The 26,887-nt window shown below is 38.3% G+C and overlaps 2 protein-coding genes and 1 pseudogene across 5 annotated transcripts in view; 2 read left to right on the forward strand and 1 right to left on the reverse strand.

The window, feature by feature from the left end:
* The window catches only part of LOC143642862 (cholinephosphotransferase 1-like), a 30,369-nt gene extending 16,761 nt beyond the window's left edge, over nt 1–13,608 (forward strand). Inside the window, 7 exon segments of the mRNA XM_077111790.1 lie at nt 2,088–2,172; nt 4,948–5,079; nt 8,319–8,477; nt 8,952–9,006; nt 9,009–9,076; nt 12,367–12,477; nt 13,435–13,608. Of these exon segments, the coding sequence (XP_076967905.1) occupies nt 2,088–2,172; nt 4,948–5,079; nt 8,319–8,477; nt 8,952–9,006; nt 9,009–9,076; nt 12,367–12,477; nt 13,435–13,479 (655 nt within the window). The 3' untranslated portion in view covers nt 13,480–13,608.
* LOC143642868 (synaptonemal complex protein 3-like) lies at nt 2,661–26,715 on the reverse strand. 4 transcript variants are annotated; one of them, XM_077111801.1, is made up of 10 exons: nt 26,599–26,715; nt 24,796–24,862; nt 24,154–24,299; nt 23,596–23,665; nt 23,429–23,463; nt 21,373–21,490; nt 20,401–20,500; nt 15,989–16,087; nt 13,644–13,748; nt 2,661–2,862 (listed from the first exon to the last, which is right to left on the reverse strand). In XM_077111801.1, the coding sequence occupies exons 1-10, from the start codon at nt 26,654–26,656 to the stop codon at nt 2,818–2,820; spliced, it is 843 nt and encodes a 280-aa protein (XP_076967916.1). In that variant the 5' UTR covers nt 26,657–26,715; the 3' UTR covers nt 2,661–2,817. The 4 variants fall into 4 exon arrangements, with proteins under 4 accessions (XP_076967916.1, XP_076967915.1, XP_076967918.1 ...); XM_077111800.1 differs by lacking the exon at nt 2,661–2,862 and adding an exon at nt 13,233–13,514 and having other exon boundaries at nt 26,599–26,712; XM_077111803.1 differs by lacking the exons at nt 2,661–2,862; nt 26,599–26,715 and adding exons at nt 13,233–13,514; nt 24,954–25,036 and having other exon boundaries at nt 24,154–24,294.
* LOC143690350 (macrophage metalloelastase pseudogene) lies at nt 17,973–19,679 on the forward strand (annotated as a pseudogene).
* Nucleotides 26,716–26,887: the final 172 nt, after the last annotated feature.

The following is a 26,887-nucleotide window of genomic DNA, read 5'->3' on the forward strand; positions in this document are numbered from 1 at the left end:
TTATGTAGCATTTCGTAGACCAGTTCTTCTCTAACTGTTCTTGGTAAAGGACTAGTTTTTTATGCGTTCTTTTTTTTTCTTAACCATGGACAAAAAACAGGTAATAAATCTCATTATTTTGATGTGTTAATTTTGAAAGTCAGGCTCTCCCTCTTGCCTAGGGTTGGATTGCTGATCGGCTACAGCTCTTCTCTGATGCTTAGTCCGACTTCTGCTGGCCCGTTAGAGCAGTCCGTGTCTAACTGTTCACACTGCTGAGGGCTTCTGCACCTAGTTGTTGCTGGTACAATTTTTTTTTTTTTTTTTTTTTGGTACGGGCAGGCTCCGGGAATCGAACCCGGGGGCCTTTGGCATGTGGTACATCTTTAAAGATGGCCCTTTCATATGCCACTGTTTTGCCTCCAGGAGAGAGCTGCCTTTCCGCTGTTCCTGCCCCCCAAATCCTGATACTCTTTTTGCACAGAACTTCTCCCCAGCCCCTGTGATTTGTTTAACTTGTCTCCCCCACTCAGTGCCCCCTTTTTATTATACTTCTAGTTTTGGAACCCATCCTGCTTTATAGTACTTCAGTTTTCCCTTTTTTATTCCATGAAGCTTTTCCACTTCCACTTACTTCCCCTTTAAGAGTATCCACTTGAAAAGCATCTGGTTTTTCTGTTTGTTTCATTTCGGTAGTTCAGTAATCAGAAACTGCGTTGAGTACATACTTCTTGCCACTGGTCTATTTCCTTGGGCCCTTCTTATATGTAAGTGCGGGTCAGCTGCTTGTGTCTGTGAACGTGGGTCCCTGTTCCTGGATACGTGTGGGGTCCCAGCTCACTGCTGAGAGCTCTGTGGTCTGCATCCACGCAGCAGGGGCCGTGACTGCCACCTCTGTGGGACTGTTATGCCACACAGGACTGGTGAGAGGCAGGGGACTGGACTGGTGGGTCACAGAGCTCCTACTTTTTTGGTGTTTTTCTTTTTTTCCTTTTTCTTCAGTTCACTGTTTGGGTAGTCCTTCTCCAGGCTCTCAGAATCCTTCAGTGTTCCAAGCAAGTGGGATTTCTCCTTTATTAGTTCTTTCTGAGAGGAGATTTTTTTTTTCTAGAGCACGTCTTACGTTGCCATGTTGATGACATCTCCAGTTGGTGGTATTTGAGAGAAACTTAATCACACTATATATTAAGGGAGAAATAATCTGTGCAGATCAAAAAACTGTACTGACCAAGAACTTAATAATGAAGGCTGTTTGGAATTTTCCCTACTTTCTAAGTGAAATTGACTCTGGAGGGATTAAGAGTTCACCTTAAGCAGTATGGTTGTTTTTATATGATAACTTTCTTGCTGATTGCAAGGGTAAAGATTATTGTTAAAAAAAAAAAATCAAACCTTACGGAAGTACATAAAATAGTAAATTTTAATTTTCTGTAATTTCAGTGATAACCATTGAAATAACAGTGGTTATTACTGTTAAAATTTTTTAAACTTTTTTATTGTATCGTATAACATATATACAAAGCAAGGAAATAAAAAAGCAATAGTTTTCAAAGCACTCTTCAACAAGTGGTTATAGGGCAGATCCCAGAGTTTGTCATGGGCTACCATACGATCCTCTCAGATTTTCCCTTCTAGCTGCTCCACAATATAGGAAGCCAGATGGCTTAAGTATTTTTTTATCATTACAATCAACTTTTTTCATTTTGGGGGGAACAATAACATATATACAAAGAACCTATAAATTTCAAAGCACAGCACCATAATTAGTTGTAGAACATATTTCAGACTTTGACATGGGTTACAGTTTCACAGTTTTAGGATTTTACTTCTAGCTGCTCTAAAATACTGGAGAATAAAAGAGATATCAATTTAATGATTCAGCATTCATACTATTAGCAATTTCATATATACTGTTCAAAGTTTACATATGTGTGAGCATATGCTCTTCTGTAGCCTTTTTCACTTAACAGAGTAGTCAGATGACAATTTAGAGATGGAATTAAAGCTAAAAATAAACTAGAGCCTATACAGATTTCTGCCTTTTTGGTGTTTCCTGTAAGATTAACCTACATATTACAAACACCTTATCCTTTGTCTCTCCTCTTTAGAGTGGATGTAACTGAAATTCAGGTAGCTTTAATAATCGTGTTTGTATTGTCTACATTTGGAGGAGCAACAATGTGGGACTATACGGTAAATATGAAAATTTCAATTTACGTTTAAGTGCTTTTTAAATATTTAGGAAAAATATTGCATGGCTAATTTTCTTCAAAATACTTACATCGTATTTAATATCCATCCTGTTAACTTTTTTCCCTTCATTTTATAATTTTATTATCTTATATACCTTATTATGGCATTTACCCCTGCACATGAATATATTACCACATAGAAGAAAACAGTTCCCTAGTACAAAATTAAATATACCAGTTGAACTACCTTGTCCAGGCCAAAATTCATAGTAGGAAAGAAAATCCATAGTAGAAAAGAAAAGTTGCCAATTTTTGTATTTTTTTAAGCTATGAGGTGCTATATGAAGGAGTGTTTTTATTTTCTTCTTGGTTGGTGACCTCAGTATTTTGATAAAAGTTGGTTCTTAGGAGGCCACTGTAATAATTTCAAGTATAGCATAGTATTTCAGTTTGCTCAAGCTGCTTAAATGTAAAATACCAGAAACAGACTGGCTTTTAATGATGGGTATTTATTAGATTACAGGTTACAATTCTAAGGCCATGAAAGATATCCAAATTAAGGCATCAACAAGAAAAGGCAGATGACATGCAGGGTTCCTCTGTCACACAGCAACGTATGCTGGCCCATCTCTCCCACATTTTGTTTTTAGCTCTTTTTCTCAGCTCCTTCTCGCTTGGGTCCTTCTTGCTTCTGTGGACGAAAGATTCCTCTCTGTTATTCTCACAAAGGACCCCAATAAAAGGATTAACACCCACCCTGATTGGGCGGGGCCACATCTCAATTGAACCAGAAGGTCTCACCTACAATACGTCTGGCCCAACAGGGGTAGATTAATAACATGTGGCCTTTTGTGGGGTACATAATAGCTCCTAAGTAGCACACATGGGAAAACATTATAAAGATTATAATAATGAATATCTAAGCTATTCTGTAACCACAACCTAAGTCCACAACACTGGCTGACTCACAACTACCTGCCCACAGTGTAAAGAAGAATGAGGATAATACAAACAGCCAACAACTAGTATTTAGCTAGTGCTTATTATAAACTCAAACATTTTATCATGATTGTTTCATCAGACCCTCAGAACAGTCCTATGAAATAGATAACTATCATTCTCTTTTACAAATAAGGAAATTAAGGCCTAGATGGGTAATTTGTTCAAGGACACATAGCTAGTTGTGGTAGTTAAATTCAGTTGTCAGCTTGGCCAGGTGAAGGCACCTAGTTCTGTGGCTGTGGACATGAGCCAATGGTACGTGAACCTCATCTGTTGCTGATTCCATCTGCAGTCGGCTAGGAGGCGTGCCTGCTGCAATGAAATGATGTTTGACTTAATTGGCTGGTGCGTAAATGAGAGAGCTCAATGTAGCACAGCCCAAGCAGCTCAGCAGACCTCATCTCAGCACTCGCAGCTCAGCCCAGGCCTTTGGAGAAGCAGAAAGAAATCACCTGGGGAAAGTTGTTGGAAACCAGAGGCCTGGAGAGAAGGCCAGCAGAGATCACCCTGTGCCTTTCTGTGTAAGAAAGAACCTCAGTGGAAAGTTAGCTGCCTGTCCTCTGAAGAACTAACAAAATATATCCCCTTTTATTAAAAGCCAATCCATCTCTGCTGTGTTGCATTCTGGCAGCTAGCAAACTAGAACAATAGTAAAGTACTGCTGCTAAGAATTAAGCTGATTGATTCCAGGCTCTGGTTTTAATCACTAAGCTGCATACCTCCAGTAAAACAGTAAGAGGTTTCCCTGTGGCATTCAGTATCAGAATCATAGCAGTAGGCTCAGAAATAGACTTCAGGGATATTTAAAAAAGTAGTATACATTTCCCTTGAGGCATTCATATACCTTCTGTTTAATTAAGAATAAATTAAAGTTTCAAGGATATGCTATCATAGACCTGTACAATACACTAGAGGGAAGGGATGCTTATGTCTGTGTGTCAGCCAACAACCATAATAATAAGGTGAATGTGGACCTAGAAGCACGTAGGCAGGTCCGTTCATTAAGTCAGATGTGGTTGTCTTAAATACGGAATTCTGATGTAGTTACAACGATGTGAACACTGGGGAAGAATTCAACTTAAATTTAATATCCTTTCATTCAACTTTTTAGCAGTACCATAGAAAGAAAACATGTTTATTCTCAGCAAAAAGTTACTTTTGATATAGGTTTTTAAATTTAATTCTTAACCTGTAGTTTCCACCAGTTTTTCGTACAGTATTTCAAAGACTAATTTCATAGGACAATAGCCTATAGCTTCTAGAATTTCATTTTTACTTTTTTTTTTTTTTTTTTAATCCTTTGCTGCCTTTGGAAGTTCTCTTGAACTGCAATTGCCCGGCAGGTAAATATATTGCTAGATAATTTAAACCTAGAAATGTTAACTACACACAAAATGTTTACATGTACATAAATCCTATTTGTCACATTTATGATGCAGATCATGGTGTCTGCTTTTCCTGTGATACTGTCTTCTCAAGGCTACTAAATTAGAGTGAACCATCCTTTTTCATGTTGCTCTTAGTCAAATGAAGGCTTGTTAAATAAAGTATAATTAGACTTAGCTGAATTTGGTGGATTCATTATTCACTTAATGAATCAAACCATTTCAGCAAAAGTTATCACTTCAGGCTGTATTTCTGAAATTGAAGGTTTGGTTGTACAAAAACGGAGAGCTCATTGTGTAAAACCACATCATAATGTTTCTTTACTATTTAATAAGAAAAGAAATTTTGGTTTTTTAATGATTTGGTGTTTTTCCCTCTATCCCTAAAGATACCCATTCTAGAAATAAAATGGAAGATCTTTCCAGTTCTTGGAGTAGTAGGTGGAGCAATTTTTTCCTGTTCAAATTATTTCCATGTTATCCTCCATGGTGGCGTTGGCAAGAATGGATCGACTATAGCAGTAAGATGTTAATTTCATCTTTCAGTATTAATTTTATATTTTCGCAGCAGCTATAAAGAGATACTAAAAATATGCCAATGTTCAATTTTAGTCATTGTACAAAAGCATTTTAAAGAGTTTGGCCTGATGATAGAGCATTTTTATCTTTTTACAGCCGCGCTCGGAGTAGACTTTTCCGATATTCCATTTAACCATCTGCTGTTTTTTACTGTACATAATTAAGAGTCAGCATTTGTTTTCTTGCATTTTATATCCTTGAATATAAGAGGGGAGGAGAGGAATAGTGGGGAATGAGTTCCTGAGTCAAAGGCAGGAAAGCTGCTAAGAGGTCAGTAATTTTATCCATGTGGCAACTTATTATTCACCAAATAAATTGTATTGAAAAATCACTGAAATATACTTAAAAGAACTAATATTTTTTAAAGGTAAAAGTTTTAGTTTTAATTCTTAAGTTGAGTGGGTACACCTTGTGCTTGTGTTCCTTACACCCTGCTCATGCTGTAAATACTTTTTCATTTATTTATATTTTGTAAGAACTTCTATACTTTAAACTAGGAAAGAGCCAGCATTTTTTACCAGGTTTTTAAAAATGATATACTGTGGGCATACCTTTTAAAGATTACTTTAAGCTATACCACATTCTCTTGAATTTCTTCAGTTCTTTAGTACAAAATTTTTGTCCTCTAAGGATAGATTTGACTTTGGGAAACAGCCAAAGTCATTTGGAGACAGATTTAATAAGATGAGTAAACATGAGATATCCTATTTTTAGTTAAAAAAAAAAATTCACATCTTTTATATTACTCGTAAGCTATAAAAGGTTATTTCCAAAGAAGTCTCACAATTTAAATTCTTTATTAATGCATTTTATGCACAATTCAAAAGCAAAGTATAAAATTCATTTACATATAGAAGTTTTGATATATTTGGAAAAATTTATTTCTTGAGGTGTTTTGTCTGTGGATCTCAGTACACTCTTCTGCATAAAGTTTATTATGTTGCTTGATCATGAATGATATAATAGAACACTAGCTGAAATACAGGTTCCATTAAAGAACATAAGATTTAGTTGGGTACTGATTATTAGATATTTGAAGGAAGGCTTAAGAAAACCAAACACTATGGCCAGGAAGGCAGTACATTTCAGACTTTTAAATTGGTGATTTTCCAACATTTTTAACATTATAGAATCATAATATATAAAACAAAGCACATTAGAATAATTTTTTAGTTTTGATTTCTAATATTTATATGAACATGAATAAAGCTTTCTAATTAACACAAATTTAATTGGTAGCTTTAGATTTAGTAAGATTTAATACCTATTTTTTTTCAGTATTTTGATTGAGATAAGCAGCACTGAAAAAAATACTGAAACTGAAAAGATGAAAATTTAATGAACTAAACTGCACAATTTTACATAAGAGGGTGTTTGCAATCTGAATGCAAAAAAAAAAAAAAAGAAATTGGGGAGGAGGGTGTACAGATAAAGAACAAGCCAGTTAAATTCTTCCTAATCAGTGGTGCAGATATTTTGAAGAATTGGCAGGATAAGCTTTATTTCACTATCTGCACAAAAATTTTAACTTGGCAGTCCAAGTGTTGAATGTAGTAAAATATGGTATAGAATAAATCACATTGTTAGCTGATTATTGGTATGAAGCATTTGTATGTATATAAAATTGTAGTCAAAATGTACAAGTTTAAAAAATGTTTTTGCATGAGGAAGAACAAAGGAATGGCATTACTGCAGGGTCCTGAAAATAGATGGTAACTAGTATTTTAAAATTTCAACTTATGTGTGAGACTAAAGGAAAAAAATGTTTATTTGGTACAAAATTTATATTTTGACTAGTGCATTTCCTAATATAACTTATATTGAACACCATAAGTAAATGGAACCTTGAGTAGGACATGAGATTTTGTGGGTTTGTCCAGAGTAATGCCCTGATAAATCCCAGAGTGATTTGAACAGTGAATAAAAAAGTATCTGCAAAGTCCCCTTCAGGGAATGGTGAGAAAGGGGGAAAATTCAACTTCGCCAAGTTGAATTCTTGATATTTTCCCAAGCAGTAAGGACAACCAAACCTTTAGGCTGAGCCCCCAGTCTTGGAATTTGTTCATATGAAACTTACCCCACAAAGGATAGGTCAAGCCTGTCTAAAATTAGGCCTAAGAGTCACCCCCAAGAGAACCTCTTTTGTTGCTCAGATGTGGCCTCTCTCTCTGGGCCGACACAGCAAGCAGACTCACTGCCCTCCCCCTCTCTACATGGGAGATGACTCCCAGGGGTGTGGACCTTCCTGGCAATGTGGGATCGAAATCCTAGAATGAGCTGAAACTCAGCATCAAGGGGTTGAGAAAACCCCTAGAAAAGCTGAGATTCAGCATTAAGAGATTGAGAAAACCTTCTCGACCAAAAGGGGGAAGAGTGAAATGAGACAAAATAAATTGTCAATGGCTGAGAGAGTCCAAACAGAGTTGAGAGGTTATCCTGGAGGTTATTCTTATGCATTAGATAGATACCACCTTTTTAGTCAAGATGTAATGGAGAGGCTGTAGGGAACTGCCTGAAAATGTGGAGCCGTGTTCCAGTAGCCATGTTTCTTGAAGATGATTGTATAATGATATAGCTTCCACAACGTGTGGACTGTATGATTGTGAAAACCTTGTGCTCCTTTTATCTACCTTGTCAACAGATGAGTAGAACATATGGAATAAAAATAAGTAATAGGGGGAACAAATGTTAAATTTAGTTTGAAATGCTAGTGATCCATGAAAGGGAGGGGTAAGGGATATGGTATGTATAAATTTTTTTCTGTTTTTCTTTTTCTGAATAGATGGAAGTGTTCCTAGAAATGATCATGATGATGAATATGCACCTATGTGACATTGTGAATTACTGATTATATATGTAGAACGGAATGATCCAAACTTAAGAATGTTTGCTTTTTTTTGGTGTTTTTTGGCATTTAAAATTTTTAATTAAAAAAAATAAAACTGTTGTCAAACATCTACGTTTGAGATGAATGTCAAACATCAAACATCTCTGTGTTACCCTGGGGTTCTGTGGAAGTTTGAAGAAAGCACAGCTCTAGTCCATATATGCCTTTAGGCCATACACTATGCCATACTCTTTTTTAGGTCTCTAGTTCCTAGCACAAAATGGATGTTCAAAAAATGTTTTCAGTGTAATAGATGCAATGTCAGCATGTGATGCTCATTTTCCACTTTATTAGGGCACCAGTGTCTTGTCACCTGGACTCCACATAGGACTAATTATCATACTGGCAATAATGATCTACAAAAAGTCAGCAACTAATGTGTTTGAAAAACATCCTTGTCTTTATACCCTCATGTTTGGATGTGTCTTCGCTAAAGTTGCACAAAAATTGGTGGTAAGAAATTTTTAAATTTTTGTTTATAATAATGTATAAATAATAAACACTTTGTATAATGTATTGGGCCTCAAACATAAGGCTAGAAACTATTTCATACAGTGGGTTGGGTTTTTTTTTTGTGGGGTATCATCACCATAAATGGTGCTCCAAATAAAACTGGCAAAACTATGATAATGATTTAATATATTCAGAGAGAGACACGCCTCCCTCTATAGTAAGCACTTTTCATTATTTGCTTTGCTGTAATTCTTTAACAACTTCTAAGATCAAGGAATTTTTATATTATAAACTTTAATACCCTATCCAGTCTTGAATTTGGAAAATTTTAGAGTCCGTATTCCCACATGAAATGTGAGATTAAATGGCCTCTTGATCCTTATCTGTCTTAATATTCAATTAAAGTCATAATTCTCAGTTCTTAAAGTAAAAGCTAAAACATTTAATAGTGAAATTATACTTTTTTTTTTATAGGTAGCTCATATGACCAAAAGTGAACTATACCTTCAAGACACTGTGTTTATTGGGCCTGGTTTTTATTTTTAGATCAGTACTTTAATAATTTTGTAGATGAATATGTTGTTCTCTGGATAGCAATGGTAAGTGAGCACTATGCTAAGATTTTTATTTATCAGCAGATGTCAGGAAACAACACAATGCTTAAGAACCATTTCAGTGAGATACCAGTATTGTTATGAATATAATCTGAATTATTTTAAGCTGTGGATCATTTTATTGTGTGTAGAAATGGCCCACATATATGGAGGTCAGGTATCCAACCTAAATCATGGAAAACACAACTGCATACCTCAAAAACAACTATGCCTTTCTCCCCTAAAATCCAGCATCAAAAATCAATTTACTCTGCTCAAAGGACTCTATTCTTTAGTTTCTCCTACTTAATCATGCTTGTTAAATTATAAAATTCTTCCCAGTTTATATCAGATAATTGACAAGTAGGATAGGGTTAGCACTAGCAAAGGTGGGTGTGGTAGTTAGGTTCAGGTGTCAACTTGGCCAGGTGAAGGTACCTAGTTCTATTGCTGTACACATGAGCCAATGGCGTGTGAACCTCATCTGTTGCTCATTACATCTGCAGTCGGCTAGGAGGCATGCCTGCTGCAATGAATGATGTTTGACTTAATTGGCTGGTGCTGAAATGAGAGAGCTCAACACAGCACAGCCCAAGCAGCTCAGCATACCTCATCTCAGTCCTCCCAGCTTAGCCCAGGCCTTGGGAGATGCAGAAAGAAATCACGCTGGGGAAAGTTGTTGGAACCCAGAGGCCAGGAGAGAAGGCCAGCAGAGATCGCCTTGTGCCCTTCCATGTGAGAAAGAACCTCAATTGAAAGTTAGCTGCCTTTCCTCTGAAGAACTTATATGTTAACTAAATAAATCCCCTTTCATTGACAGCCAATCCATCTCTGATGTGTTGCATTCCAGGAGTAGCAAACTAGAACAGTGGGCATTAACTGCAGCAAGAACTGTCAGCTAATTGAGGAAACAAAACAGAAGAGATGGTACTACCCAAGCTCAGGATTCTGAGACTATTTTGGCTATAGAAGCAAGCAACCTCCTCTATCTCTATAGCTCTTGAGGATAGTGCATAATCTGTGTTCAAATGACGACTCTGAATCATCAAGCAAAGGTTCATTTCCATTGATTATATCCTACTTAAGATAGGAGTGCAGATAATATGTTAATTTGTACTCAATGCTTGTAAAATACTGAATAAAATATTGAGACTTTAGCCATCTGAGAAAAAAAATCATATTACATATTGGTTAAATAGAACATTATTAAACTTTTTTTGTTATTGGGATGTTATCTTTATGGTTTGTCTTCAATTGATGAGGTTTCTGCACTATTTTGCTCTCTTTTTCCCTACCTCTGCACTTCCCTGACCTTCAACTTTAATTACACATTAAAGTGCACTAAAAGAAATCATGCAGTGAATCAGGTGGCTAAGGAAAAAGTTTTCAGGCAATATTCCAGAAAGTATTTGAAAATCTGAATAATTTCCTTTGATTTGCTATTCACTATAAATATTTTTACAGCTCTCAACCCAAATTTAAGATATAGTGAGTTATTTTTCAAAATATCTGGAAATTCCAAGTAGGGTCTCTTTTAGTGCACTTGGATACTTATTACCAAATGGAACTGCTAACATAACTAAAATATCAATTGCTAAAACTTCAAACAGCCGGAATGCAATATACCAGAAACGGAATGGCTTTTAAAAGGGGGAATTTAATGAGTTGCTGGTTTACAGTTCTAAGGTTGAGAAAATGTCCCAATTAAAACTAGTCTATAGAAATGTCCAATCTAAGGCATCCAGGGAAAGATACCTTGGTTCAAGAAGGCCGATGAAGTTTAGGGTCTCTCTCAAGTGAGAAGGCACATGGCGAACACAGTCAGGGCTTCTCTCTCAGCTGGAAGGGCACATGGCGAACACAGCGTCATCTGCTAGCTTACTCTCCTGGCTTCCAGTTTCATGAAGCTCCCCGGGAGGCGTCTTCCTTCTTCATCTCCAAAGGTTGCTGGCTCGTGGACTCTCCGCATCTCATGGCTACATCGTTTTGCTCTCTCTGAATCCCTTCCTCCAGAATGTTTCCTCTTTTATAGGACTCCAGCAAGCCAATCAAAACCCACTCAAATGGGTGGAGACATGTCATCCCCTAATCCAGTTTAACAACCATTCTTGACTAAATCACATCAACCAGGGAGATGATCTCATTACAGTTTCAAATATACAGTATTGAATAAGGATTATTCTACCTTTATGAAATGGGATTTATATTAAAACATGGCTTTTCTTAGGGGGCATACTTCCTTTCAAACCAGCACAGGTTGGTTTATAACAGTGTGGTGACCGAGGATGCCCCTGTTTATAGAAGTTAAATTCAATCTTTCTTTAAAACACTAGGTGGTACTTGGAGCAGTATGGAGAAGTTCAGATCTATAGTAAAAGTAATCACATGGGTAAATGCAAGACCCCAAAGTATGGTACCGTTTATTTCCTATAAGATTTAGACATTCTATACAACCGAGTAAGAAATTATCATATTTCTATTATATGAATACATAAAAATGAAGAGGTAGCATATAACAAAAACAACACAAAGACGGAAATGAGGGATATGAGAGCCTATCAAAAAAAAAAAAACACTATGTGAACCAAACAAAACAGGTTCCTTAGGCATCCCTAGTACCTCTGCCAGGGCATAGGTACCTGCTTCAGAGAGAAAAGAGCCAAAATGGAGCTTTTCAGGTAAAGTCAGAGGGATGATACAGAGATTTTCAACCCTTTTGAGTGAGGAAGATTCCCTCTCCTATGGCAGAGTTGTGAGGCTCCTTTTTCTCCTGGGCTTCATTTTCTGAAGAAAAGCACTTGCCCCTGGTCTGTGAGCAAAGTTTCTCAATAGTATACCTTCCCCCTTAATTTTGTGTACACAATTTCATATATGCCTCCCAATATTGCTATCTTTTCTAGGCCTTTTACCGTCTTAAAACTAATCTCAAAGGAATAAGAAAATTATCCGATAAATGCGTTCATACAGATTATGACTGATAGCCCCTTCTAGAAGAAAATTTGAGGCTTCATTTCACAGCAGAATGTTGAGAAATGTCAAGTCAGAAGGCCTGGCTTCTGTTACTTGCTAGCTTTGGTCTTGTCCTTTTACCTCTCTGACATCAGTTTCTGTAAAAGTACCATGCATATTCCAGAGGACTATTAGTGAAGTTCTACCAGGAAATATATTAAGGTATTCTATAATGTCATATTTTCAGAATTTTATGTTAAGATAAAGATTTGGAGGGAAACAGAAAAATAGCTGCTGCTTCAGAATGACAGATTATGATCCTGTTTATTTTTTGTTTGTTTCTTTAGGTCATTGCTTCATTTGATATGATGGCATACTTTAGTGCTTTGTGCCTGCAAATTTCAAGACACCTTCATTTAAGTATCTTCAAGACTGCATGTCATCAAGCACCTGAACAGGTTCACAAGCATATTGACTAATAGCCCAAGGATGAGAGGAGAAGCAGTTAGGGGAACCTAAGAGTGAAGGAAATTCCTCTTTTGCGAGAGGCTAGTATATCGAATAAGATTATACTTGAATATAAAACATAAGTCCTGCAGATTCCATTATGTCTTTCAGTTGTGAAGCCTTCCTTCATGATATTTTTATCAGGGTAAAAGAATAAAAGTCTATAAATTGGTTAGAAACAAGACCAGAGAAAAAAATTTCAATTCTGAGGATGAGGAGGTAAACAACCATAAACTGAATAGCAAGCTCTTGAGCATATGTTATTTAAGTGTAGCCAAACTCAATTAAATGGCATTTTGATGTCTCTATGGAAGACATTTAAAACTCCGTATCTGAGAACTAATATTTATATATTTGGTTCCTTTGTCTTAGTGATTTTTAGCAGTTTATTTTATTCTATAACACAAACTTAAGTTGTCTTTAATTTTATTATAGATTTTCTTTTGAGATCTTATTAGAATTGGCTCTAACAATCCAAAAGGATGTACATGTAAAATACTTTGCATTCTTTATTAATATTTTTTTTTCTTAAAGAAGAACAATTTAACCTTGCATACTTTTAGGACTGATACAGATCCAATGGGGCCAAAACCTAAAAGTAAATCATTCTTACTGATAAAAATTAAGTAACAGTCTTAGGGAGAAAAATCCACTAGTACTACCAAGGAACTGAAAGCTTTATAAATACAACTTTCAAACTTGTTGCTGTTCACATAACTGTTTATATTTTATTGGGGTGAGGGAAAAGGAGTCTTGTATTTAACAAAAAGCTAATGATTAACAAGATATAGTAATTTAACAAAAAGTTATTTAACAAGATACAGTAATTTAAACCAGAGTTTTTAAACCACAATATAGACTAATGTATGTCCCTTAAGCTAATGTTGTAACTGTATCATATTACTTAGGTTCAAGTTCTTTCATCAAAGAATCATCAGAATAACATGGACTGAAGAGACTTTCGAACGCTTGCCATCTCTTGTTGCTGCTGTTACATGAAAGAAGATATTAAACATCTGTTTAATATTTAGATAAGTGTTATACATATTTCAGCAAATAAAATATTTCAATGCTTACATTAATCCTTAGTTTTCCAATTTTAAATATAACTACTCACAGTGTCCATCATAAATCTTCTTTGCAATACAGCCATTTCTTTTCTAAGTTCATTTTCTGCACCAGTTAGATGATTTTCATGACTCTTCTCCAGGTCCTCCACACTCTAAAACAGAAAGTTACAAGCCATACCACTTTTCATATCAGGTTTAAACTTGTACAATTAATTTTCAAAAGTAAAAAATGTTAAATAAACCAATAATGCTCACTCTTTATTCCAAATAAAAATATATTCCGAATAATACCTGAAGACAAAAATACCCACTAAAGGAATAAAAAATGTCACATTTCAGTCAACTATTATAGGAGGTACAACAGTTATTTATTTTGCTCAAAAAAAATGGGTTAATGAACTGGTGGTAAGGTCAAAATGGAACAAAAAAGACAAGACTGGAAGTCCCTTATCAATAAATACCATAATTTTGAGTATTTCTAGTAGGCTTTCTAAACATTGGGTAATAACCCACTTATTATGACTAACAGTTAATGTGGCATAATTTTGAGTATTTCTAGTAGGCTTTCTAAATATTGGGTAATAACCCACTTATTATGACTAACAGTTAATGTGGTATGATTTCATTAGTAGGAATGTACTATGACCTTTTCTTTTTCAAGTTATGAAAAGGAAAATTTGTTTTCAATCTTTACGATCCATTCGATAAATAGTGTTCTAATGAATGTAAAAATTACCATGTTAAAATGTAAAAATTACCGTGGTAAGTGCTGCGGAAGACTAAAAAATTAGTAATACATGATCTCTCCCTTATTCTAGTGAGAAGAAATATAAAAATAACACAAGTTTTATAATAGGTATGGAAACACAGTATGCTGTAGTGTATAGTGGAAAATGGGGTTTAATTCCAGTTTAGCTAGCAGAAGAATATGTCAACAGGTAAAGAAAAAGGATTTAAAAGTCTTCTAGAGGAAGAGCACAAGCAAAAGCATGGAAATATATGGTGAGTTAGAGAAAGCAATTAATCCGGAGAAGGTAGGAGTGAAAGAAGAAGGCAGTAAATGAAGGATTTAAAAAGAGTCATGTTAAAAAAAAAAAAGAAAAAAAAAGTCATGTTTATGGGGAGAGGGGATCTTGAATACCTAAGAATTTAGAACGGAAAACTATTAACAGTTTTTCAAGAGGGAAGAGATATGTTTTAGAAAGATATTATTATGGAGTACCCACAAACTATGGATGGCAGAACAGAACAATCATTTAAGATTTATACTGAACTACAGCATTAGCAGTGGGAATTAAAGGAAATAAAAAACCATAATAGAAGTAAAAATTACAGGGTCTAATAATAACTAGATGTGAAGGATAAGAGCAATGAAACAGTCAAAGATAATACTCAAGTTCCTGCCCTAAGAGGTAATAGAGATAACATTTAAAGTCATCTTCTCTAGTACTTTATCAATCCTTCACACAAATTAATAAATGGTTTTCAGGGGTCATTAGAGCAGGTCAACTATATCTAGTTGAAAACATGTAAAAAATAATTCTTTTGTGTTTATATATATATATAATTTCAGTTATTTTAAAAATATTTTGAAATTATTTTGCTAGTTTACTCAGAACATCCCCAAAATCAATTTAGAAGAATGACATTAACATGTATTAAACCAGATAAAAAGAACCTGCCATCAAAATAAAAGGAGTTACAGGGTGGGCCACAGTGGCTCAGCAGGGAGAGTACTCGCCTGCTGTGCTGGAGACCCGGGTTTGATTCTCGGTGCCTCCCCATGCAAAATAAATAAATAAATAAAAGGAGTATATTCAGTGTTTCATGAAACTCCTGTGGATAGCTACTAAAAAATAAGCATATATATGCACGAACAAGATCAGTGTCAGACCACAATTTGCTATTGCGCATATGTGACAGCAGATAATCCACAGATGTTTAAACCTCAGATAGTTTTTTCATGCTATTGTACATCTGGCATCTGGGCCATCTCTTACAATGATAAATTGATGCGGTACAGCCATTTTTAGTAGTAATAATTCTCAAAGCTAATATGCCATAAAACATATAATGATGTTTGAAAATAGCTATTATTTTCAATGGGTATTTCCTCCTTAACAAACCCTGAGAAATACAAAACAAGTAAAAGACTACCTGGAAATGATTGATAGGCTTTCTATTTTTCATTATATATTTACTGCTACTCTCCAAAAAAAGTGACTGAACACTATGATTAAAGTATTAATAAAATATCAATGAAGTATCAGTAAAGTATCAAATGTCATTTTTAGTTAAATCCATTTGACTATTTCCATAAATAAAAAATTTCTACCTTCATATATACATTACAGTTTTATAAGAACGTATAATGTTAACAAATACAACAGACCTTTATGAACTGCTCATACAACTGTTTAATTGTTTTCAGTCTCTGGCTTTGAGCAATTCTAGATTGCTGAAAAACCTTTTGTTGCTGCCGAAACATACTCTACAAATATAAAAGAAACAAGTGACAACAATTTCTGTAAAATTTCAGGCATAGCAAAAAATAATTCTATCATAAAGGAATAACTTTAAAATCAATCCTTTTAACATTTTCTGTTTTACCAACTATTAGGACCAAATTCAGATAATTTTTGCTATTAATACACAAAAAAATACAATAATCTTACCAGTTATTAAGTAGGCAACATTCTTTCTTAGCAATATTCAAAATATGTCTTAATTCTTGGTTTCAATATTCACAGATAGATGATCCTCCTGTAATACTGGCCTTTCTATTCCTTAACTTACTCTCTCCACTAATGATTTTTGTCCTGCCCTTCATTTACATGGTCATAGTCTAGATTTTATCATTACCAATAACTAATCTCATAATACTATGTGTCAGATACTGCTCTGGATACTTTAAAAACTTAGTATGTATGGATTTATTTATCCCAAAACAACCCAATGACATAGGTATCCCTTTCATACAGGCGGAAACTCACACACAGAGATCATTTGTCCATGGTTTCACAGTTAGCAACTGGTGAGACCAGAATCTGATCCCAAATAGTATGGTTCCAAAGTTCAGGCTCTAACCATTATATACACTGTTTCTCCAGATATCTCATCACTATTCACCAACTACCTCTCTACTTTTCTAGTTCACTCTCTTCAGTATTAGAACTCAAAAAAAATCTACCAGGACCTAAAATTCATCCATGCTACTATTTTCCACTATCCCCGATCCCATTCTCCCCATCCCATCACTTTCTCTTTCCCCAGTTTGAATTCCATGGTCCATCTTAATAACCACTCCCCTTTTTACTCTTATGCTTGTTCGGCTAAACATAAACCATGGAACCCAAAACTCTCCAGTTATTCTCCCTACAATGCAGCTAGTCATTACTGGAGAAAAACTGGTGCTACTTGATAGTCATGATACTCTGATGACTATCACTCACCTTAACTGGACCCTAATGCTGCTTGGTAATTTGACTTCCCTAATCCATTTCACTGGCCCGCTCTCAAACTATTCTGATTTTCTACTCTGTCCTCAAAAGGCAACACTTCCTTCATTATCTTTACGGATGACCTTCCTTCGCTCAATAGAAATAATCCAAAGAAAACTTTCAATTTTCCACCATCAGATCCACCACCCAATCCATTCTTTACACTCGGCCTTTTCTCCTGTTCTTAAAGATGAAATATCCTTGTTCTTTGCTAAGGCTAACAATTTCACATGTCCACTAAATCCCCTCTATTCTCAACAACATTATTCATCAGTTTTCCCTCTTCCCAACAATTAAAATTCTTCTTGTAGATTAATCCCGTCAGCATACAAACATGCTGTCATTTCTCCAATCTTAAAATTTAAAAACTGAAAAACTATTCCTTTTCAGACTACCCATTTTTCCTTCCCATTCTTGTATTATTCGTCAGCCTTTTGCACTCATTATTCTACCAAAACTGCTCTCTATAGGACACCAAAGATCTCCATGCTGCCGAGCCCACCTTATTAGACCCATCAGCAACACACAACAGAGTTGCTCCTCTCTCTTTCTTAAAAATAAGTTTTCTTCACTTGATTTCACCCAGTTCTCTACTAGTTCATTTACTGGTTAACGCTCATCTCCTGGAACTCTAAACATTGAAGTACTCGACAGCTGCTTCATCCTTAGACTTCTTTTTTATAATTATAATCAATTCCTTGGTCCTCTTACCTACGTTTATGGTTACCTTTATGCTGATAACTCCACAATTTGTTATCTCCAGCCCATATCTCTGCCCTGAATCCTAGACTCAAATCTAGTGGTCTGTGTAACATCTGCTTGTGGATATTTCATATGCACCTCAGATCTTAACATTTCCAAAATAAACTCATCAACATGAACAGTACCAGACCTCGTGGGTAAGAAATGTGTGATAATTTTAGTCAATCCAAGGATGAAATTAAAAAGTTGTGCAGTTTTGCAGTATGTGGGAGAGCTGACTTCCATCCCCCATCAGCATGGTCAGTAAACCATGTCCTGACTACAATGGTTCGGGAATGAGCAAATGATACAAACTAGATCTGTGATAGTCCTCCTCTAGAAGACTTCTCTGCCAGAGTTACTGAGAGACTCAGTCTACTGGGATTACTAAAATGGTAGTTAGGACTAAAAAGGAACAGAGTTAACTGCATTAAGCAATTTAGGAGAAGTTTAGAATGACGTTTCTGCACTGAATCTCACCCTGAAACTTATTACTACTGGATCTGTTCCTGACCAGAAATACAAATACAGAAGAAAATGATGTGGTATTTGCCAAAGTACCTGGGAACCTTTTATGATCTCAACATGGAAAGACTTCCAATAACAAGGAAAAGCCAGTGGGAACCTCAGGCAAGATAAAATCCAAGCAGTTCTTGGGTAAAAGTGACTGGGCAACTGGACATATCTACTTTTGGTAATGATGCACACAGCCTGACGTGGAGTGCCAGACATTCATCATATCAAGACAATGAGTGGGTGCCCAGTAGGGCAGAAACGTTATACCACCTACAAAATCAACAATTATACTCCTGACCTGGCACATGTGGACGCAGACTATGCCATCCAGAAGACTTTTCAAGTGTGGAGTAATGTTACCCACCCTGAAATTCAGAAAGATTAATGCAGCTAAGCCTGACATGATTCTTTTTCATGTGGCGCACGTGAGACTTCTACCCTTTTGCTGGAAAAAGTGGAGTTTCAGCCCATGCTATTGGACCTGGAACCGGTACTGGAGGAGATGCACAGTTTGATGAGGATGAAATCTGGGTTAAAAACAACAGAGGCATAAACTTGTTTCTTTCAGTGCTTCATGAGATTGGCCATTCCTTCAAGGGCCATGTTGACCCCAACACATTTAGCCTCTCCACTGATGATACACGTGGCATTCAGTTCCTCCATGGAAACCCAAAACAGCACCAACCCATGCTAGATCCAGACAGTACAGAACTGTGGTTACCCCAGTTTGAGGTCCGATGCTGCCGCACAATTGGCAATAAAATATTTTTCTTTTAAGACAGGTTCTTCTGGTGGAAGCATGAGTTCAGTTTGATTTCTAAATTATGGCCCACTTTGCCACCTGATACGCTTATGAAATTGAAGCCAAAAATGAAGTTTTTCTTTGTAAACATGACAAGTACTGGTTATTCAGCAAATTAAGAACACATCCAAACTATCCCAAAAGCATACATTCTTTGGGTTCCCTAACTCTGTGAAAAAAACCGATGCAGTCACTTTTAACCCACTTCTCTTCTCTGTAAGACCTATTACTTTGTAGATAACTGATATTGAAGGTATGATGAGAAAAGACAACACACGGACCCTGATTATCCCAAACTCACTACCAAAGACTTTCCAAGAATTGGACCTAAAATCGATGTACTCTTCTACTCCAAAGGACACTATTTTCTCCAAGGATCTCACCAACTTGAACATAATATCCTTTCCAATCGTGTCATCAGAAGGTTGAAAAACAATAGCATCTGGATTGTTAGGAATGGTCTAATTAATGGTGTAATTAACGGTGTTGGTCAGTTCACTTTAGTAAGTACCTATTGCATGTAAGTTTTTCAATTCTGAAAACCCTTAGGATATGGTGCTTGTCGGTTTTTACTCGACTCTATTGAGTCTGCAAAGCAAAGCATTCAAAAGCCAAGAGAATACCTTCTGGGGAATGCTCTGTAAGATTGGACTGAGAAATTATAATTACCTTTTGGCTTACCTAAAATGAGCAATTTCTACATTTTAATTAAAAGTAAAAACAGAACGTACTTAGAACTTTAAAAGCGACAATTATGTAAGTAAACTAAAGCTTCCTTAAACTAAAACTTTGAAAGGAAAAATAAATAAGTAAAATGGTAGTTAGGTCTAAGATTTCAAAAAGGATCTTGTTTACCACACTGAGAAACTCCAGTAAGAGCTGGAGACAACCCAGGTGGCAGTGCATGAGTGACCCTTCCCTACCTCCATCCAGCTCTGCCTGAAGATAAACCACCCCTGGATTTCTTTAATATAAATCAGTAAGTCTTTCTTTTGTACTCTGGCAAATTTCTGTCACTTGGAAATGCAAGCACCCCAACCAACATGGGAAGCAAAGGCCAAGAGTTTTTATGACTTTGGTATGTGCCTGTACTTCTCTGGTTTACAGTCAGCAGGAACAAAACACAGCAAGCAACAGCTCACGAAAACTGGCTTAGTTCCATGGATATACTACAAGGCTAGGTTCTCCATTCCTACTTGAACCTCAGTTACAACAGATTCATTATTAAACTATTATGATACCTACAGCTAATTTTTCTTCTTGTTCCTCAGCTTTCTGCATATCTACATCCCACTGCTGAAACACAGCCAGAAACTGCTGAGAATATTCTTGGTTAAGTTTCTGCCTATAAAACATAATAATGAACACTGTCATCTTCCATACCAACATGAAAGAAATAAACATATTAAAAATAAAACAGATCTGACATATTTCTACTATTAAAAAAAGAAGGAAATAATAGCAACATTTAAATTTTCTGGTGGGAAACTACAAAATGTATAATTTATGTTGATTCCCAAAGTATTTTTTTCTTATCAAGCTAACAGAGAAGCTCTCTCACATGCTTTAGCTCTTGAAAGCTATCGTATGTATATACATTTTTTCCAGAAATTATTGTATGTATGAATTTTCCAGAAAATTTCATTTTATCTCCAAGCAGTTTATGTTTCATTTTCTCCTACTGAATACAGGTTCTGATATAATAGGTTCCATGAGTTTGCCATACATATATATCATATAAGATTTCCAAACAGGATTATTTCATTTAATTTGTTTCTCGACTTTGGCACAACAGAGACTTTTTGAAGAACAGCTAGTCTAACTCAGCTAAAATATACAACTTATTTATAATATAAGGTTGACCTTTTTCTACATTGATGAATATGTTAAATTTGTCACCTGACTAATGGTTTCTATGACATTTACCTTTAATTCAGGTAAATTACAGTATTTCTAGAACGAATACACACTATTTTAATACAGTAAGAAAATTAAATTATTTGAAAGGGGGGGAAGGTCTTTATCAACTTCGAGGAAATACATCTCAATTCTACAGAGTGAAGTTAAAGGACTAAAGGACTTGCTTGCTTATGAGAAAAACCAAGCCAAATATATTCTTTACTGGAGATGCCAAGAAATAGAACACTATAGCATTTTTAAATTCATGAGTACTAAGAAATGATATAAATGTGGTTCTAAAAGACTCAATAAACTTACCTTTGCTCTTGTTGTGTTTTCCAAACATGTTCAATTCTTTGGTTACTTGTTCTGAGAGAAGCCTTGGTATACATTTCCAATCCTTTCTTCTTTGCAAGAAGAGCCTTATTAATGTCAACTGTGTTCAAAACATTCATTCAAACTTAATGTTAAAGAAAATACCGTTTCCACGTATTCAAATCAGTATGGGTCAAGTTTGTTCAACAATGTTGTTAAGGCATTTAAAATTATACATGCTACAACATGGATGAAGCCTGACATCATGATGAGGAAATCAAGCCAAATGCCGTATGATTCCTCATACACAAAATTCTTAACATAAGCAAATTCATAGAGACAAAGCAAAATACTTGTTACCAAGGATGGGGATGGGGGAATGAGTTTCCGCTCGTGATGATGAAAATGTTCTGGAAATGGTGATAAAAGTTACACAATACTGGTAATGTACTTAACTGCTGCAGAATTGTGCATTTAAAAATGGTTCAAATAATTTTTATGTTATATATATACTACAACAATTTTTAAAAGTATTTTTTAAGTAAAAAAAGAGGGGGATCATTAAAAAAAAAAAGCAAGAATATTTGCTCCCTTTTTTTCCTGAGAAAACTTTCAGTGAGTAGTATTTCAATCCTAATTTTCCTAACTCCACATAATTTTTAAATTTAGGGATGCCAGAAAAAACGTACTAAACAAAGCCATTTCTATTTTCTAAAATATATACAAAGGGTCTCAAGAATAGATTTTAATTTCCTCATGAAAAAACACTTTTTTTAATAAAACATTTTTTCTAAATTTATTAAATACTCTTCACTTAGGAGAATATATATATATGAATTGTTAGAACTATTTTATAAAACAGAAAAGCTTATTCTGTTAAAAAGCAAAATCCACAAAAGATAAAAATATTTAAATGATTTTTAAAAAGACAGTCAGCAATACTTTTTTTTTTTTTGCATGGGGAGGCACTGGGAATCGAACCTGGGTCTCTGGCATGGCAGGTTGAAAACTCTGCCTGCCCGAGTCACCATGGCCCAGCAATATTTTTAAATATATTTTTTACTAAAAGAGACAAAGGCCAATTCTACTTCAAGTACATATCTAAATAAATCCATTCAAGAACACAAATACTTTCGTGGAGCTTCTGTCACACAACTTTTAGGTATAAACACTGCATTTTGTAAAATGTTTAATACTTCAAATAATATATTGTCAAACGTGTTTTTATGTCATGGAGCTACCATCCGGAGTTATTTTTCAGTAATCATGGTGGAGTTGAACTCCTAATGCACACATTTTATACTACCCATATTCATCTAGAGTAATAAATGTGTAAGACAGCTCACAACACACTTTATCACCACCAAATAGTGCAAATCTTCCAAAAACACTTATTTGTATGAATTATCTCTACAGAGGAGCTAAATACTTACTCTTTTCAAAGAATACTATTGTCTAGCACAGTTGCTAATTGTAACTGTTATTTGACATTCCATTTTAAACTTACAAGTTTTTTAATCTGATGATAATCTCACTACCTAGTAATGTTGTCTTTAGTTCTCAACTACATAGTTCATTAAAGTAAAACAATAAATATTATTTCAGAGGCTTCAGTTTGTACTGTCTCCCCCAAGGAAAAATAACACAAGAGATATAGAAAATAACTAAACTGAGTAAATGAGAAACTGCTACATATACATATATATATACACACACACACAGACACGTGTACATACTAAATGTATGTAAATATTCATACACATATATGTCACTCTGTGAACATAAAGAGGGACAAAGACTTTTCCATTCACTTTTCTTCTACTATTCCAGTCCCCTAAACTCACACAAATATAAAATAAAAACATTATTCTTACCTCATCAATGCTAATATTCTCACTCTTCACATCAGTTAGAAATAAAAAGACCTCTGAAGCGGAATCACAGTAAATACTTAAGCAAACTCCTATATAACTATAACTCTTGTAGTCCACTGATTAACATTTTATACTCTACAATTATAGTAGAAAACAATTTTCTTTAAATATTTCCTAAAACGTACCTCCAAATCTTCCCAACATATTCTGTACTTTACCCCTGTAAAGAAATTACATTAAAAAACTTTTCACTAAAAATACTTCTTTGAAGAAATGTCACATGCCAAATATATGTACAGTACTTGTGTTCTTCCAGTACTTTAAAAGGCAACAATGATTTTGAATACATTACCCCACATCTTCCTCAATCATGGCAGCACAAGGCCCTTTCTTCCCATGTTTTTCAATTACTGGAAACTTTCCTGGATTAACAATAAAAGAATAAACGATATTTCTAAAGCTTAAGTATGCCATTTCGGTCATGTTTGTTTAATTGTTTGTTTTTTTATTCAGGTTTTTTTGGCATGGGCAGGCGGGGGGCACCGAGCCCAGGTCTCGGGCGCAGCGGGCGACAACTCCTACTGCGCCGCCGTGGCCGCCCTCGGTCATTCCCAACACAGTAATTCTCCACTTTGGGATCTTTTAGGGTTTTTGCCAACAAAAGTGTTTCAGCAGACATCTAAACACAGCGCTTTTTCTGCAAGTCAGGTAAACTGAACCAGGACCCAGGACCACCCACCTAGTAGGCATTTTAGAGATAAGGACGCGGAAGGCCGGTGAAGCTACACATCTCCTCTACCTCACCCGGGCAAGGAGGACCCAACAGAAACAAAGGATGTGAACACGCTTTGGGAGCTGCGGTTGACAACGGTGGTTTCAGGACCAACGCGCGGCGGGCCCCGGGCCGCACCTTCCAGGAACTCCTCCGAGCCGCTCAGCTGCTTCGGGTCCTCCGCGTCGAGGCCGCAGGCGCCGAGCCCCTGCCCGCCCACGGCCGGCTTCCTCGCCTTCCCCACGTGGTTCTTTCCCGAGGGCACCATCCTCACGCTTCCTGACCTTCGGAGCAGAGACGCTCAGCACGGGCTCTCCTCGCCAACGGAGACGCGCGGCTTCCTCGGGCAGTCGAGCGGGCTGGCCGCGGGGCGGCGGGCCCCAGCCGGGAGGGGCCCCAGCCGGGAGGAGCCCCCGCCTCAGCAGCCCCGGGCCCGCGCACCCGGCCGCGGCCGCCCGGCTCGGAGGGGCGCCGGCGAGCAGGCCCAAGGGCGGCCCACCGCGAGGCGCGGACAAGGGACGAGCGCTGTGCCGCCTGCGCGCCTCGGAAACGTAACGCGCATGGCGATGCCACCTCACCCCACAGCTCCCGACGCGCGTGGGGGCCGCAAGGGCGAGAGCCGCGCGGCGGTGGGCCGGCCCGGAGGGAAGGTCCTGCGAGGCGCCCTGACGGGGCCCACTCCCCGCGCCGCCCGCTCCTGCTCAACACCCTGCCCTCAGTGGGGTTCGTCGCCTCCATTTTCCTGTCAGGGGCCCTGGGGACGCCGCGGGGGAGATTTACCTCGCCGGCCTCACACGGCCACTCGTCCGCAATCCCGAGCTGGAAAAACGCCTCCCGCTCCTCACACCTGAAAAAATAACCCAAAGGCCGCAAGCCAAAGTTACCAGTCTCCAAGGATAAGCTGCGCCACTGCGGCTGCTCCCACCTGAGCTCCTCACCCGAGGCTGCCGCTTCCCTGCCGCGACACTAATGCTAGGCGCAAGGATTCGCGCGGGAACACAGCCAGCCTCCCCTCAGGCAGGCACGACGCTGACTGGTGGGTAGAGCACGCAGGTATTCTGGGTGGCAGGTGCTGCACGACGCTGATTGGTGGGCAGAGCGCGCATGCGTACGGGACACCCCCGCCCCTCCTCCCACCCCCCAGCCTGAGGTGCTGCGCGTAGCTGATTGGTGGGTGGATTGCGCATGTGTCCTGGGCTGGAAGCTGCCGCTTCGTGTGGTGTCTGTGGCTTTATGGTTTCTTTAAAATTTTAACTTAAGTTCTTGCCTGCCGTGCGAGAGACCGGCTTCAATTCTCGGTGTCTGCTCGTGCAAAAAAAAAAACAAATTAAGCATTTCTCATTCGTGAAAATTACAAATGAATGTTATGAAGCACGATGGACCCATCACCTAATTTGTGAGGTAGAACTTTTACAATGCGCATTGAATCTCCTCAGAGTCTTCCAAACCCTCCCCTCCTCAGAGATACAAACATTTTCCTGAAATTTATGTAACTCTTTGGCCCTTCCTATTTTCTAAGTTTTTGTTACCACGTGTGTATCCGTGACCCATAGCTGGGTTTTGTCGGAGGTGGGGGGGGTGGGGGGGGGGTCAGAGTCCTACCGTATTCCGTGGAGTATTCCGCCACTCGCGTTTTTACGCCGTGTGGCACTGAGAAGGCAGTCTGTGCCTTCCCTATCGCCAAAGGGCTCTCGTCCCTGCTGCGAATACTGCGCCGGGAGGCCGCGCCTCATTTCAGCCCCCATTCCCTTGTTCGCCGGCGTCTGAGCGGTCTGCAGAGCAGGGCCTCTCCAGACGTGCTACCGTAAGTATTCTACTCCCTTGCGCATCCCTCGGGGTGCGACTGCTGGTTCAAAGGCCGGGTGATGCTCAGTAATGCCCCGTCATTTCCCAGCCTGCACGGCCACCGGCGGAGCGGGCCCCACTCTCACATGCGTGCACCGTGAGGGCATTAGGCAGGCATGGGAGCCTACCTCAGCCAGCAGGGCACGGCGCAAGCCGCGTATGGGTCTTTCGGGATGCTCTACCCATCCCGCACACCCCCACGCACCCCCACCCACCCCTATGCACCACGACGCACCCTGACGCACTCCCACGCACCCCAACCCACTCCACCCAACCCACACACCCCCACCCACCACACCCACCCCACGCACCCACCCACCCCCACACACCCTCACGCACACCACGCTCACCCACACCCATGCACCCCCACCCACCCCACCCACCCCACGCACCCCCACCCACTCCACCAACCCCGACGCACCCCACCCACACCACGCACCCCACCCACCCCACGCACCCCAACCCACTCCACCCAACCCCAACACCCCCACTCACCAACACCCATGCACCGCCACCCACCACACCCACCCACCCTCACGCCTCCGGAGACTCAAATAGCCCAGGGCAAGAACCGAGGTCCCACCCCAAAGCTCGTTTGGAGCTTCCACCTAACAGTCAGCAGGCTTGCCAGCCATGTGAGTGAGCCATCTTGGGGTTCCCCCAACCCTGAGCTCAGCAAACCCCAGTGGCGCCACAAGGAGCAGACATGAGCCATCCCCACCAGGCCCTGAAGAACACCTGTGATGGTCAAGTCACTGTGCAGGTTCGAGTCCGTGGTGCACCCCAGAAAAGCCATGTTCGTCAGTCCTCATTCAGTATTGCTGGGCGGGAGCGTTTTCATTGTCCACGGAGATGTGACCCACCCGGTTGTGGGGGGCAACTTCAGATGAGGTGGTTTCCATGGAGACGCATCTGCACCTATTCCAGGTGGGGTTGCGCTCTGGAGCCCTCTAAGCGGGGTCCACCTGGAAAAAGCTTTAGAGCCACCAGAGCCCACACAGCCGGACAGTCCTTTGGAGATGCAGAG

The sequence above is a fragment of the Tamandua tetradactyla genome, chromosome 7, assembly GCF_023851605.1.
Source record: "Tamandua tetradactyla isolate mTamTet1 chromosome 7, mTamTet1.pri, whole genome shotgun sequence".
NCBI lineage: Eukaryota > Metazoa > Chordata > Mammalia > Pilosa > Myrmecophagidae > Tamandua > Tamandua tetradactyla.